Source organism: Saccopteryx bilineata, chromosome 3 (assembly GCF_036850765.1).
Source record: "Saccopteryx bilineata isolate mSacBil1 chromosome 3, mSacBil1_pri_phased_curated, whole genome shotgun sequence".
In the NCBI taxonomy this organism is placed as follows: domain Eukaryota; kingdom Metazoa; phylum Chordata; class Mammalia; order Chiroptera; family Emballonuridae; genus Saccopteryx; species Saccopteryx bilineata.
In genome coordinates, this window is record NC_089492.1 from 89,570,431 (window position 1) to 89,584,651 (window position 14,221).

Genomic DNA, 14,221 nt, shown 5'->3' on the forward strand with positions numbered 1-14,221 from the left:
GGGAGTCTGTCTCTCTGCCTCCCTGATTCTCACTTCAGAAAAATACAAAAATAAAAATAAAAGTGAAAATAAAAACAGTCACAGGGATATAAAGTACAACATAGGGAATAAAGTAAATACTATTGTTAACTATATATGGTGTCAGATGGGCACTAGACTGATCAGGGTGATGATCACTTTGTCAGATATAAATGTCTAATCACTATGTACATCTGAAACTAACATACAATAATATTGTATGCCAACTATAATTGAAAATAAATTTTAAAAAAGAAAAATAAAAGAAAAGCTTTGGTGAAAATGCTTCAGAACTAATGATTGATATACCTAGATGTTGCAATTATGGATGTTTTTCTACTTTCTACATTTCCAATTTTTTTTCATTAGTGAACATTCATTATTTTTAGAATTAAAAAAAATCAAGCCTCAATATAGTTTTTAAAAGGTAAGGACAAGGGAGCAAGTACACATATAAAATAGTTTATTATGGTAGCTCAGATCCTGAATTCTGGATTCAGACACTCTGGCTTTGAACCTGGCTCCCAAGTTAACTGTTGGACCTTTGCTTGCCTCAGTTTCCCACCTGCAAAATGGGGGTGACATTGGCTGCCTACCTAGATGGGTTAACATGAGGATTAATAGATAATATATGTGGAGTGGTTAGCAAAGAGCAGAATACCTTGTAAACATTCAAAATGACAACAGATCCAATACTACAGTGGCTTCAAAGAAAGAGTTCACACAAGGGGAAAGGTTAGCAAATATCACATCTTCATGCGTCAGGGACAACTAATTCAGGGTTGTCTTTCAGGGGACAATTTCCCCTCAGGCAAAATCGATACCCAGATCCTTTATTAATAATTTAAAGTCTCCTTTGAAACATGAAGAATATGTTGATATTCATTTTATGGGTATTCTTTGGTTTTTGTTAATGTGCCAGCCATAATTTATTAGACAAAGTGCCTTTTGGTTTAAAAAACAAGTCTAAAAATTATGTTAATAAGATCATCAGAGAGCACTCATCATTACTCTAAGAAGAAACGATCTCATAAAAATACTTTGTATGGTGCTAAAAGACAGTAAACCTGAAGATAAAAAGTAATTGTCTGATAGAATCATGTTTTTCTGTCAAATGTTTGTTCCAAAAACAGTGAAATCAAAAGGTAGATAAGTGAAATCTTATCTCCTACACCCAACATCCTTCTGTCTGTGCAAAATAAAATATCTAAAACTGAATAAAATAAAGAGGTAATAACTAGCCCTCACTTTGTCCAAAATAGGCTTTCAGTAAATATTTGTAGAAAGGACACCCATTTTTGAAACTGTGGTTCTTATTGCTTGCCGATACTCCTTTTTAAAAGAGTGAGAATTCAGTTAAGATGCATAAATATTAAATATTAACCAATAAAAAAGATCCAGAGGATAAGAAAGGATTATAAGGAAAAACAGGTTTTCTCCATTTCCTCCTCCTGAAATGGGGCATCACTGTTGCCATGTGAGAGAGAGAGGATCATGCCTTCAGTTTCCAGAGATATTCTTTAGCCTGAATTTCTAATCTAGATTTCCTTGATCTTTGGAGCCTAGATATTCTCTACTAAAATATAAGGCTGTGCTTCTATTCAAGCGCTTGACCTGGTTTGGCAACAATTCTCTGTCCAGGGACTGTTTTCTCCTTGTATAGAGGGTCTGCCTGCTTATCATGATGGAAAGGTCTTGAACCACGGTGTTGTTAAGGCTTAGATTTGAATCTTCATTCACTTTCTTTGTCTATAAATGTGTATCTCACAAGGTTGCAATAGGGTTAAATGAGACAAGACAATAGATGCTAAGTGATTGGGCATAGTAGGTAACTTAATCGAGTCTTCTCCTCTTCCCTTGTGTCTTTTTTGGAGGTTAGCTGTCATTCCAATCTTAAAAGCCTTCGGTTTCTTTCCTGTCTTTCCCTCTCAAACCAGAAGGCAAAGTTGTTCTGAACTTGGGATTCTTAATTTAGAAGAACATTTGAGCTCCAAGTTAATTTCCACCCCTTCATACTTATGTCCCAGGGGAACTGGAAAGGTAGATTAGTTGGTGAGGGCAGTCCCTTTTGGGTAGAGCCTGAGAAGTGGGGCTCTCATTCAGGCCAATGGGTTCCCATCAATTCTCTTTCCCACAATTGAAGTCCGAATGGGGCTCTTCCCACCTCCCTCCTCAGACCCGCAAAGATTAAGTTGATCAGTCCCTCTGAGCTGTTTTCTTAGGGAGGTGTCAACACTTAGATTCTCGCAAGATCCCTGAACCAGCCCGCCCCTACCCTGCAAAGGAAAGGTAAAAAAAGAAACAGAAGGGGTAACGGATTAGATGTCCCTGGGGGCGCTGAACTTCGTGGAGTTGGAGAGGAAACATCCCGGTCAGCAGCTCTGCCCAGCCTGTTTTCCGGCTCCCCTACCGCCCCGCTCAACTTCTTCCCCCGGAGCAGCCAGAGGACAGGCTGACAGCCCGGACCCATATAGGTGCATCCCGGGAGCCCGGCTCTGCGCTCCTGGCAACCGCCTGCACCGCCCCTCCGCGCTCCTCCGTGCGCCCTGCGCGCAGCGCTCCTAGACGCCGGGAGGCTGGCAGTATACCGCACGCCGCGCCCGCAGTGGGAAAACTCTACCTGTGGAAGTAATGTGCGCAAAAGAGACCCAGAAGCACCGTCGCGGGGGGGCCAAAGAGAGCACCAGGCTGCCAGAGGAGCATCACCACTGGTACCGCGAAGGAGGGCAGCTCCTGCAGGAACCAGGCGGTGCGGGCGGACAGGTGGGTAACCGTGGTCAGGCTCCCTGCATGCTTCCCATAGCCGGAGGGCTCTCCGAAGTACAGTAACAGTGCTCCCAGGATGGCCAAAGCGGCGCTACCCGCTAGCACCGGGTTCTGCTGGCAGTGAACAGGCATCGCGCCGTGCTCCCCTCCAGTGGCCACTGCGGGTGCAGAGAGCGCGGCCCCCACGGCCCCTTTATGGAGCGTGAGACACCACTTCGTGTCCGCCCCTTCAGCGTTGGCTCCCGCCCTCCATCCTGCCTCCCACCTGGGCGCGGCCAGCCCTGTCTCTGCCCATCAGAAATGCCCCTTTCGGGAGGCAGGCGCTTAGCGAGGCAGCCAGGCTGGGAAGAAAGACGAAGGCTTTCATGGGGCTAAAAAGTTGTTTTGCGGCCCCCGAGCCTTTGCCTATCCCAGATCCGCACCTCCGCCCACACAGCCACTCTTCTTCGCCTGCCCTGGGAAAGCTTGTTCCTCACCATCAACCTCTGAGGCTGCAACTTCTGGGACTAGGAAACCACAGGAAAGATTTAACTGGGAACGGTCTCCCGCGCCGGCACACACTCTCCGCGGTGGCCACGCTGCCCCCACCCTGGAGCCACCCCTCGCCAGGATCTCCTGACCCTCTGGTTCCCTGCGCTCCTTCACTCCCCCGGCTCCCACCCAACCCTACCTCGTTCCTTCCACACTTGGCCCCTTATCTAGGTACTTCCCGCGTCTGTCATATCCTCTGAGTTGGGGCGCTGCGCGCCTTCACCCGTCAGCATCAGTGCCCCCTCTGCACCACCATGCCCCTAGTGTGTACCAGCCTTCCCTAGTCCTAATTCCTCCAAGGTTTTTCTCCAGATCCCCTGGGCGCGCCCCTGGACTTCCTGCCTTTGAGAAAGAGTCGCATCGCTGAGGGTTTGGAAGCATGGGTTTGGAAGCATGGGTTGAGACCGGGAGTAGTGCGCGTGTCGGTGCACCCGAGTCTCTCCTCCCCGGGACCCCTGGAGCTAGGCAGGTTCAGTCTAACGCCTAGGGCTTCACCTGCGAGACGCCCTCTCGCAACTCCTGCAGCCAGTGAGTCGGGCTCCACATGGTGGTGCCATTGGAGATGCCGCTACGTGCTGAATACCCAGACGCGCTTCTTTCTCTTCCATTTGCCGCCCTTCTCTCATTCTCCACTCCGTGGTTCTCCAACCTCGTCCAGCACCTATTTCCTCTGCCTTTCTTTTATTCAGCACCCACCTTGGCTGCCTTCCTCCGAGGATTGGTGCCCCTTTCCTCGCGACCTTCCTTTGACCTAGCTTTCCCCCTACAGGGTTGGCCACCTCTTCCCACCTGCTGTTGTACACCTTTTTGTCCCACCTTCGTTCACTACTTTATCCCCATTAATTCTCTACTCTGTTCCCCACCTCAGACTCAACCTCAATGTCCCCCCACCCACCACCCACCCACCCACCTTCCCACCCCTTCCCTCTCCCTTTCTTGGGCACCTTCTTCCTTCTTCCCCCTTAGCTCCAACTCATGGCCTCTCAGAAGTCCCCTTGAGCATTTCCCCGCCGCTCTTGCTCTGTTGTACCGGCTGTTTCCATGAAAGGCACACTGTCCCATTTGCCCACTTTGGGGGTGTTTCCTGATTCCTGGGACATGTGGTATGTGATGACACTTTAGTGCTACAGGGAACCCTCTGATTGTTGACCAAGAAGTATTTTATCATCTCCCTGTTAGGTAACAGTTAAATAGCAGTCATACTTCAATTCTCAATGGTTACCATGTAAGAATAGCCATGCAGACTAAAGGACTTTGCACAGAGTAATCAGGTGTTGTCTCTGACAGCTCCTGGGAGCTGTTTTTGCACTGGCCTTTCAGTGCAGAGCCGGTCCCAGCTTCCTCAGTTACTCCCCGCTAGTTGAGGACTCCCAAACCTAGATCTCCAGCCAAGACCTGAGCTTCTGATCTGCATTTCCTCCCTGCATATTCTTTAGAGACTTCAAATTTAGCCTTACCCAAAACTGAACCAATTTATCTTCCCCCATACGCCCCATCCATACCAAGATCCTCCCTCTGCCATTCCTGGTTATTACAACTTCACTGTCCTCATAGCCATGGAAAGCTATAGATTTCTCGATGCCATATAATATCAGGAGAATAAGCAATGTGACATTTTGAACCCAACTCAGTAGAACTTTTTAAAATGAAATTTCTCCTGTCTCAACTCCCTCCTCTCCTTTTTCCTAACTTTGTACTATTTTGGCCCTTAATTTTTTTCACTGTTATACCAGTTAGCTTTCTTTTTTTTCTTTTTCTTTTCTTTCTTTCTTTTTTTTTTTTTTTTTTTTTTTACAGAGACAGAGAGAGGGACAGATAGGGACAGACAGACAGGAAGGGAGAGAGAGAGGAGAAGCATCAATTCTTCATTGTGGCACATTAGTTGTTCATTGACTGCTTTCTCATATATGTGCCTTGACTAGGGGGCTCCAGCAGAGCTAGTGACCCCTTGCTCAAGCCAGTGACGTTGGGCTTCAAGCCAGAAACCTTGGGCTCAAGCCAGCAACCTTGGGCTTCAAGCCAGCAAACCTTGGGCTCAAGTCAGCGACCATGGGGTCATGTCTATGATCCCACACTCAAGCTAGCAACCCCATACTGAAGCTGGTGAGCCCATGCTCAAAGCGGAGACCTCAGGGTTTTGAACCTGGGTCCTCTGCATCCCGGTCCAACACTCTATTCACTGTGCCACTGCCTAGTCAGGCCCAGTTAACTTTTGTAGAATAACAAACTACTGTAGAAGTCAGTGGCTAAAAAAAAAAAAAATCAATTATCTTTAGTTTATGCATCTGTGAGTCAGTTGGGGGTCAGCTGACCTACACTTGATTAGGCTGATCTTGTCTTTGTTCATTCATTCATCTGCTCTAGGCTGGGTTTGGATAGGGAACCTTAGCTGAGACAGCTCTATTCCACATGGCTCTCATGTGGGATGAGTGAGCTAGTCCCAACATATCTATATAATCTCAATATCAGAAGCACAAGAGTGCAAGAAACACACAAGAGCTCTTGAGACTCTGGCCAAGAACTAGTACACTTTTACCTCCTATTCATTCTGTTGGCCAAATCAAATCACATCTTATATTCCAGAGTCAAATCACATCTTATATTCCAGGGGAGAGTATTACAAAGTTAGATGGTAAAAAGACAGGGATACAAGGAGAGATCATCGGAACCAATAATGCAGCCGTTCAGCATTACATACAAAGAGAAAATACCCAGATTGTAATATACTGCTTGATTGATTTGCACAAACTGAATACATTGTTATAACCAGCTCTTAGGTCAAGAAACAGATTATTAGCATACCAAAAACTCTCCTCATGCTTCCTTATATCTCCTCCCAGAATAACCACTACTCTGACTTCTAACACCATAATTTGTTATGCCTGCTTTTTAAATTTTCTTTTTCAATTACAGTTGACATTGAAAATTATTTTATATTAGTTTCAGCTGTACAACATAGTGGCTAGGCAATCATATAAGTTACAAAGTGATCCCCTGATATTCAAGTTTGAACTTTATATAAATGTAATCATATATGCAGTATTTACTCTTTGTGCATTTTAATGGTACCTAAAATTTGTTTCTAATCATGTATGGTGAGATACACAGTCACTGAAGTGACTGTCGCAAATGAAATTTATACTCACAGATCACTGTGTTTATACTCACAAAAACAAGAGGCATTGCATGTCACACAGAACCACATGGGGAAGAACCAGGATGAGTCAGAAGGCAGAATGAATGAGAGGAAAGGTGGACAAGAGATTTTACTCTGGTTTTTGCAGGAAGGAATAGACAAGATAGGGTAAGCAGGTTTAGGATTGTCTATTTTAACTGTCTAGTTTGAATAATTTTAGTGTGCTCTTGGTTTTAGGAACCATGTCTAGTTTTCTGGTACCTGTCTCCCAGGGTGATTAGAGCAGATGAATGGTGGTCCAGCATAAACTTGATGTAAGAGGTGGTTGTGGTATGGGGTGTGTGTGTGTGTGTGTGTGTGTGTGTGTGTGTGTCAGAGAGAGAGAGATTGGGAAATCACCTGGAAAGTAGTAATCCCTGAAGGGCATGCATCAGTGGTAGGAATTTTTAGAGTGAAGGCATATTTCCTAACAAAATGTCAAATCAATGCCCCAAAGATGATTCTAAAGTAATTTAACAAAGCCAAACCCTCTTGAAAGACAAATCCAGACAAGTAACAATATAGACTTCACAATATCCAATGTCCATCTTACATATCCAAGAACATTGAAACACCCCAAGCAAAATGAACACACACACCTTAATTATACCAAAGCATATCATAACCAAATTGTTAAATATGTTGCATTGACTTGAGGCAACTACTGGAGTTGAACTAACCTTCCCAAGCTTAGGACAGTTAACACAAGACTACCCTCACTTCACACAGCAGCAAATTCAAAGGTTTTCTAACCAAAGACAGTTAAGAACAACTATCTATAAAGTTGAGAATTCCCATTAGCCCTTCAGGTTCAATAATCCATTAGAACAACTCACAGAACTCAGGAAAGCACTATAATTCTGATTACAGTTTTATTACAGAAAAAAAAAATCAGAACTACCCAAAAGAAAAGAAGCATAAGCATTGCTCCCTAGTGGGCTTGCAGGGTGGATCCCAGTTGGGACACATGCGGGAGTCTGTCTCTCTGCCTCCCCTCCTCTCACTAAAATAAAAATAAAAAAGAAATAAAGGAAAGAAGCATAAGGTGAGATCTTGGAGGGTCCCAAATATGAAGCTTCCTTTTCTTCTCCCCATACAGTCAGGATCCACTACCTTCCCAGCACATCACATGTGACAATATACAGTGTACTGTCTACCATAAAATATACTTAGGTGAGAAACGCTCACCCAAGCTTCAGTATACAGAGTTTTTATTAAGGTTTCATATGTAGGCACAGTTGGTCAAATCATTGGCCATGTGGTTAAACTCCATCTCCTGCCTCTTTCTGATCCCCAGAGGTCAGATTGATATCACATGAATCAAAGCCCCAATCTCTAATCACATATTTTGTGATTTTGGCATAGCCCCATTTTGAGTCATCTAGATAGTATAAACTGTCAGGGGCCCCATGTATCACACAGATACCATCACTCAGAAAAATCCAAGAATTTAGAGCAGCTTCCAGGAACTGAGGACAAGGCCAGCCAATTCTTTCACCCAACAGGCTATCCCCCAAGAAGCTGGCTCAAAGAACTGGCCACTCTTTGGCTAAAGTTAATTCTTCACTACACACATATCAAGAAGCAGAAGAATGTGGCCCTGGTCAGCTGGCTCAGCAGTACAGCATCAGCCCAGCGTGTGGAAGTCCTGGGTTTGATTCCCATCCAGGGCACACAGGAGAAGCATCCGTCTGCTTCTCCACCCTTCCCCCTCTCTTTCCTTTCTATCTCTCTCTTCTCCTGCAGCCAAGGCTCCATTGGAGCAAAGTTGGCCCGGAAACTGAGGATGGCTCCATGGCCTCTGCCTCAGGCACTAGAATGGCTCCAGCTGCAACAGAGCAATGCCCCAAGTGGACAGAGCATCGCCCCCTAGTAGGCATGCCAGGTGGATCCTGATTGGGTGCATGTGGGAGTCTGTCTGCCTCCCTGCTTCTCACTTCAGAAAAATAGAAAACAAACAAACAAAAAGCAGAAGAATGTGACACATAACTAAACAGAAAATAAATCAATAGAAACAGACCTATAAATGACAGAGGTGCTGTATTAACAGGCAAATACTCTAAAATACCTTTTTTAAGTATGTTCGATATGCTTAAGAATTTAAAAATGAACATAATGAGAGAAATGGAAGATATGAAAATGCAATCTCTAACAATGAAAAAAGTTTTATATGAAAATTTCACTGGTTTTTTTATAACAGGTTTGCTGCCAAAACACAGGTGTCATGAAAACTACTACTAAAAATCAAAATGTGAAAGAAAAAACTTATATCAACATCATCATCATTGGACACATAGGCTCCAGTAAGTCTACCACAACTGGTCATCTGATCTACAAATGTGGTGGGAATGACAAAAGAAAAATTTGAGCAGAAGGCTGCTGAGATGGGGAAAGGCTCCTTCAAGCATGCCTGGGTCTTGGATAAACTGAAAGCTGAATGTGAGCATGGAATCACCATTGATATCTCCCTGTGGAAATTTGAAACTAGCAAATACTATGTGACCATCACTGATGTCCCAGGACACAGAGACTTTATCAAAAATATGATTATAGGCACACCTCAGGCTGACTGTATTGTCCTGATTGTTGCTGCTGGTGTTAGTGAATTTGAAGTAGATAGCTCCAGGAATGGGCAGACCCATGAGTATGCCCTTCTGGCTTACACAGTGGGTGTGAAATAACTGATTGTTGGTGTTAACAAATGGATTTCATTGAGTCACCCTACAGCCAGAAGAGATACTGACTTGTTAAAGAAGTCAGTACAGTGGTACCTTGAGATACGAGTTTAATTCATTCTGTAACTGAGCTTGTGAGTCAGTCGACTCGTATATCAAACAAATTTCTCCCATTTAAAATAACTAAAAGAGATTTAATCCATTCCAGCCCTGTGAAATATCCCCAATCCTAAATTATGAAAAAGACATGTTTTTAATTAAGAAACACACATGTATATTTTACCAATGCATAACAAAATATATGAAATAAAAGAAAAAAGTGTTATTTAGTTCTATATTCTTGCCTTGGAGACAGACGAGTGCGGCTAATGGAGGTGAATGGCAGAGGAGGGAGGGAGGGAGGAAGGGATGCAGGCACTGTAGACACATAAACTAAAACTGCACTTTCTTAACACTAAATGTAAACTAAAACTGCACTTTCTTTACTTAAAATGAAACCACAAAAACTTAATTGTAAAAAAATGTACTTTCTTAACTTTAAACTTAACCTAAGCTCAACATTACATATTTTTCATTTAATCATCACCTGTTTTTGCCTTTTTGGCGGCACTTTAGGCACTTTCACTTGCAGGACTTTTGAATAAAAATCTATCCAAAGTGGTTTGCTTTGACTTCCTTTTAAAATGTTATGGAAATGTGACAAGTGTCATTAAAAAGTGCTGAAGCACGACCAGTTGAAACTTTTTCAGGGTGTTTCATTTCAATGAAACTTGAAAGCTTCTCCCACATTGCCAGCATGTCTTTAATTTCACTTGTAGAAATCACTTCCTCCGACTCTACCTCCTCCTCACTACTAATCTCTTGCAGAAACTCCGTATGTTGCATCATCTGTAGCTCCTTCAACTCCTCAGTTGAGAGTTCTTCCTCATGTTCCTCGATGAGCTCGTTTACGTCACCCTCATCTACCCCCAGACCCATCGACTTTCTGAGGGACACAATCTCCTCCAACGCTTCTACCTCGTTCTCGGTCTCTGATTCAAATCCTTTGAAGTCCCTGTCTGCAACTACATCAGGCCATAACTCCTTCCATGCCGAGTTCAAGGTTCCTCTTGTAACCTCTCGCCATGCCAAGTCAATAATGTATAAACGTATCACAATGTTCTAGTGATCTTTCCAAAACTCTCAAAAGATTAGATTTGTATTCTCAGTCACCTCAAAGCAGCAGAACAAGTGCTTTGTGTATAGCTTTTTAAAGTTGAAAATGACCTTCTGATTCATAGATTGCAAGATTGAAGCCGTGTTGGGTGGGAGGTAGAAGACTTTCACAAATTTGAACTCACTGAGAATGTCATCCTCAAGACCAAGGGTTGGGCTGGAGCATCATCAAGGATTAGTAATGCTTTCATCAGGAGTTTATTTTCTTGAAGATATTTCTTCACTGCAGGACCAAAGATGAGATTTACCCATTCAATAAAAAACTGCCGCATAGCCCTGGCCGGTTGGCTCAGTGGTAGAGCATCGGCCTGGCGTGCAGAGGTCCCGGGTTCAATTCCTGGCCAGGGCACACAGGAGAAGCACCCATCTGCTTCTCCACCCCTCCCCCTCTCCTTCCTCTCTGTCTCTCTCTTCCCCTCCCGCAGCTAAGGCTCCATTGGAGCAAAGATGGCCCGGGCGCTGGGGATGGCTCCTTGGCCTCTGCCCCAGGCTCTGGAGTGGCTCTGGTCGCCGCAGAGCGACGCCCCAGAGGGGCAGAGCATCGCCCCCTGGTGGGCAGAGCGTCGCCCCTGGTGGGCGTGCCGGGTGGATCCCGGTTGGGCGCATGCAGGAGTCTGTCTGACTGTCTCTCCCCGTTTCCAGCTTCAGAAAAATACAAAAAACAAAAAACAAAAAACTGCCGCATAACCCATGCCCTAGCATTGGCACACCACATAACCTGCAGTTTTTCTTTAAGAATCTTGTGAGTCTTAAAGGATAAAGGTTTTTCGGAATGATACACTAGCAGTGGCTTTACTTTACAGTCACCACTAGCATTTGCACACGATGCAAGAGTCAGACGGTCCTTCATGGGTTTATGGCCTGGAAGCTTCTTCTCCTCTGTGGTGATGAAAGTCCTCCAGGGCATTTTTTCCCCAAACAATCCTGTTTCGTCACAGTTGAACACTTGTTGGGGGATGTAGCCTTCCTTTGCGATAAGCGCAACAAAACGTGCAATGTACTCCTCAGCTACCTTAACGTCAGCACTCGCAGCTTCACCATGCCTCACCACCGAGTGGATGCCAGATCTCTTCTTGAAATTTTCAAACCAGCGTGACTTGCCTTAAACGTATCTTCTGCTGCCTCTTTTGAGGTTGATGGTTCTTTCTTCTTCAAGTTGCCGTAAATAATACGTGCCTTTTCGCATATTACAGTCTCCGTCACTGTATCTCCTGCCAGCTCTTTCTCTTTCACCCACACCAGCAGAAGCTTCTCCATTTCTTCATGGATATCTGTCCTTAAGTGGGACAGAATTGTAGTTCCTTTCACTGGATTTGCACTTTTGATGGCATCCTTTTGTTTAAGGATGGTACAAATTGTAGATGTATTGCGGTCATACAGCCTTGCCAGTTCAGTCACTCCTACACCATGCTCATGTTTTTGTATTATTTCTTGCTTTACTTCTATTGACATCATTCTCTTCTTCTTCTTACCACTATCCTTTCACTCACTTTCTTCGACCCCATGATAGCACACACAAAAAAAGTTAGTAAAAAATGCAAAAAGGATGCAAAAACGGATACAGTGCACGAGATTCGACTTAATTCTGCAGGTAACACATGAGAAAAAACCAGATGCTAGTGTTGTGCTGCCAATACTGGACCCGTGCCCAACGCGCCAACTAGTGGCAGCTTCCTGAATCATGACTCATATCTCAGAATTTTGCTCAGATCTCAAACAAAAATACGGATAGAGTTGCAGCTCGTATCTTAAAAAAAAAAAAAAAAAAAAAAAAAAAAAATCCGTATGTTGGTCTGCTTGTATCTCAAGGTACCACTGTACCTACATTAAGAAAATTGGTTACACCCCTGACACACTAGCACTTGGGCCAAATTCTGGTTGGAATAGTGACAACGTGCTAGAGCCAAGTGCTCACATGCCTTAGTTCAAGGGTTGGAAATCTACCTGTAAAGATTACAAAGCCATTGGAACCATGCTGCTTGAAGCTCTGGATTGCATCATGCCACCAACTCATCCAACTGACAAACCCTTGCATGTGCCCCTCCAGAATATCTATAAAATTGGTGGTATTGGTACTGTCCTTGTGGGGCGAGTAGAGACTGGTGTTCTCAAACCCAGCATGGTGGTCACCTTTGCTACGGTCCATGTTACAACTGTAGTAAATGGAATGTACCATAAAGCTTACAGTGAAGCTCTTCCTGGGAACAATGTCAAGAATGTGCCTGTCAAAGATGTTCATTGTGGCAATATGGCTGGTGACAGCAAAAATGATCCACCAATGGAAGCAGCTTGCTTCACAGCCCAGGTAATGATTCTGAAACTTCCAGGCCAAATCAGTGCTGGATATATCTATACCTAGGCTGGATTGTCACACAGTTCATATTGCTTGCAGATTTGCTGAGCTGAAGGAGAAGATTGACTGTCATTCTGGAACAAACCTGGAAGATGGCCCAAAGTTTTTGAAATCTGGTGATGCTGCCAATATCAATATGGTTCCTGGCAAGCTCATGTGTGTAGAAAGCATTTCTGACTATCCTCCTCTGAGCTATTTTTTATGGTTGTGACAGGAAACAGACAGTTACAGTAGAGGTCATCAAAGCAGTGGCCAAGCAGGCAGCTAGAGCTTGCAAAGTAACTAAGTCTGCCCAGAAAGCTCAGAAGGCCAACTGAATACTATCCCCAATGCCTGCCACCCCTGCCTTTTTTTTTTTAGCAAAGATATAGAGAGAGAGACAGAGGAACAGACAGACATGAAGAGAGATGAGAAGCATCAACTCGTAGTTGCAGCACCTTAGTTGTTCATTGATTGCTTTCTCATATGTGCCTTGAATGGATGGCTCCAACCAAGTCAGTGACCTCTTGTTCAAGCCAGCAACCTTGGACTCAAACCAGTGACCTTGGGCTTCAATCAAGCGACCTTTGGGCTCAAGCCAGTGACCATGGAGTTATGTCTATCATCCCACGCTCAACCCGGCAACCCCATGCTCAAGCTGGATGAGTGCTTGCTCAATCTACCAACCTCAGGGTTTCAAGCCTGAGTCCTCAGCATCCCAGGTCAATGCTTTACCACACTGTGTCATTGCCTGGCCAGGCTCTGCCACCCCAGTCTTAATCAGTGATGGGACAACAGTCTCAGAACTGTTTGTCTCAATTAGTCATTTAAGTTGAATAGTAAATGATTGGTTAATGATTAAAATGCATCATAAAATGTTCAGAGGGAAAGTAGAATGTTTTATGAACCATTTCAGGGTTTTTTGGGGGGGAGGGAAGTTTTTAAGATATTAGTTTTTTAAATCAGTACTTTTTAATGGAAACAACTTGACCAAAAACCTGAAACAGAACTTTGAGATGCATTAAAACAAAGATTAATGATAAAAATAAAAATTCAGGCCTGACCTGTGGTGGTGCAGTGGATAAAGCGTTGACCTGGAAATGCTGAGGTCGCCGGTTTGAAACCCTGGGCTTGCCTGGTCAAGGCACATATGGGAGTTGATGCTTCCAGCTCCTCCCCTCTGTCTTTCTCTCTCTTTGTCTCTCTATCTCCCTCTATCTCTCCTCTCTAAAATGAATAAATAAAAAATAAAAATAAAAAAATTTAAAAAATAAATAAATAAATAAATAAATAAAAATTCACTGCATGTGATTACCAATAAATTAGACACTGTAAAAGAAAAGATTAAAAACTTGAATACATAGCAATACAACTTATCCAAGATAGGCTTCTGGTCAAGAAGCCTATTCTGGTGGAGAATGTAAATATGGTACTCACATCCTCCCATGACCACATCAAAATCAAAACTAAATTATAGAACAACCATCATTCAGAACCACCTGAGATCTA

At 43.9% G+C, this 14,221-nt stretch overlaps 1 protein-coding gene and 1 pseudogene across 1 annotated transcript in view; one reads left to right on the forward strand and one right to left on the reverse strand.

Annotated features, from left to right (window-relative positions):
- Positions 1-2,950, reverse strand: part of SRD5A2 (steroid 5 alpha-reductase 2) — a 54,410-nt gene extending 51,460 nt beyond the window's left edge. The window contains exon 1 of the mRNA XM_066266842.1: positions 2,639-2,950. Coding sequence (XP_066122939.1) covers positions 2,639-2,916 — 278 coding nt within the window. The 5' untranslated portion in view covers positions 2,917-2,950. The remainder of the gene's footprint in view (positions 1-2,638) is intronic.
- A 5,764-nt stretch (positions 2,951-8,714) lies between these two features.
- Positions 8,715-13,050, forward strand: LOC136329810 (elongation factor 1-alpha 1 pseudogene; annotated as a pseudogene).
- The last annotated feature ends 1,171 nt before the right edge of the window (positions 13,051-14,221 follow it).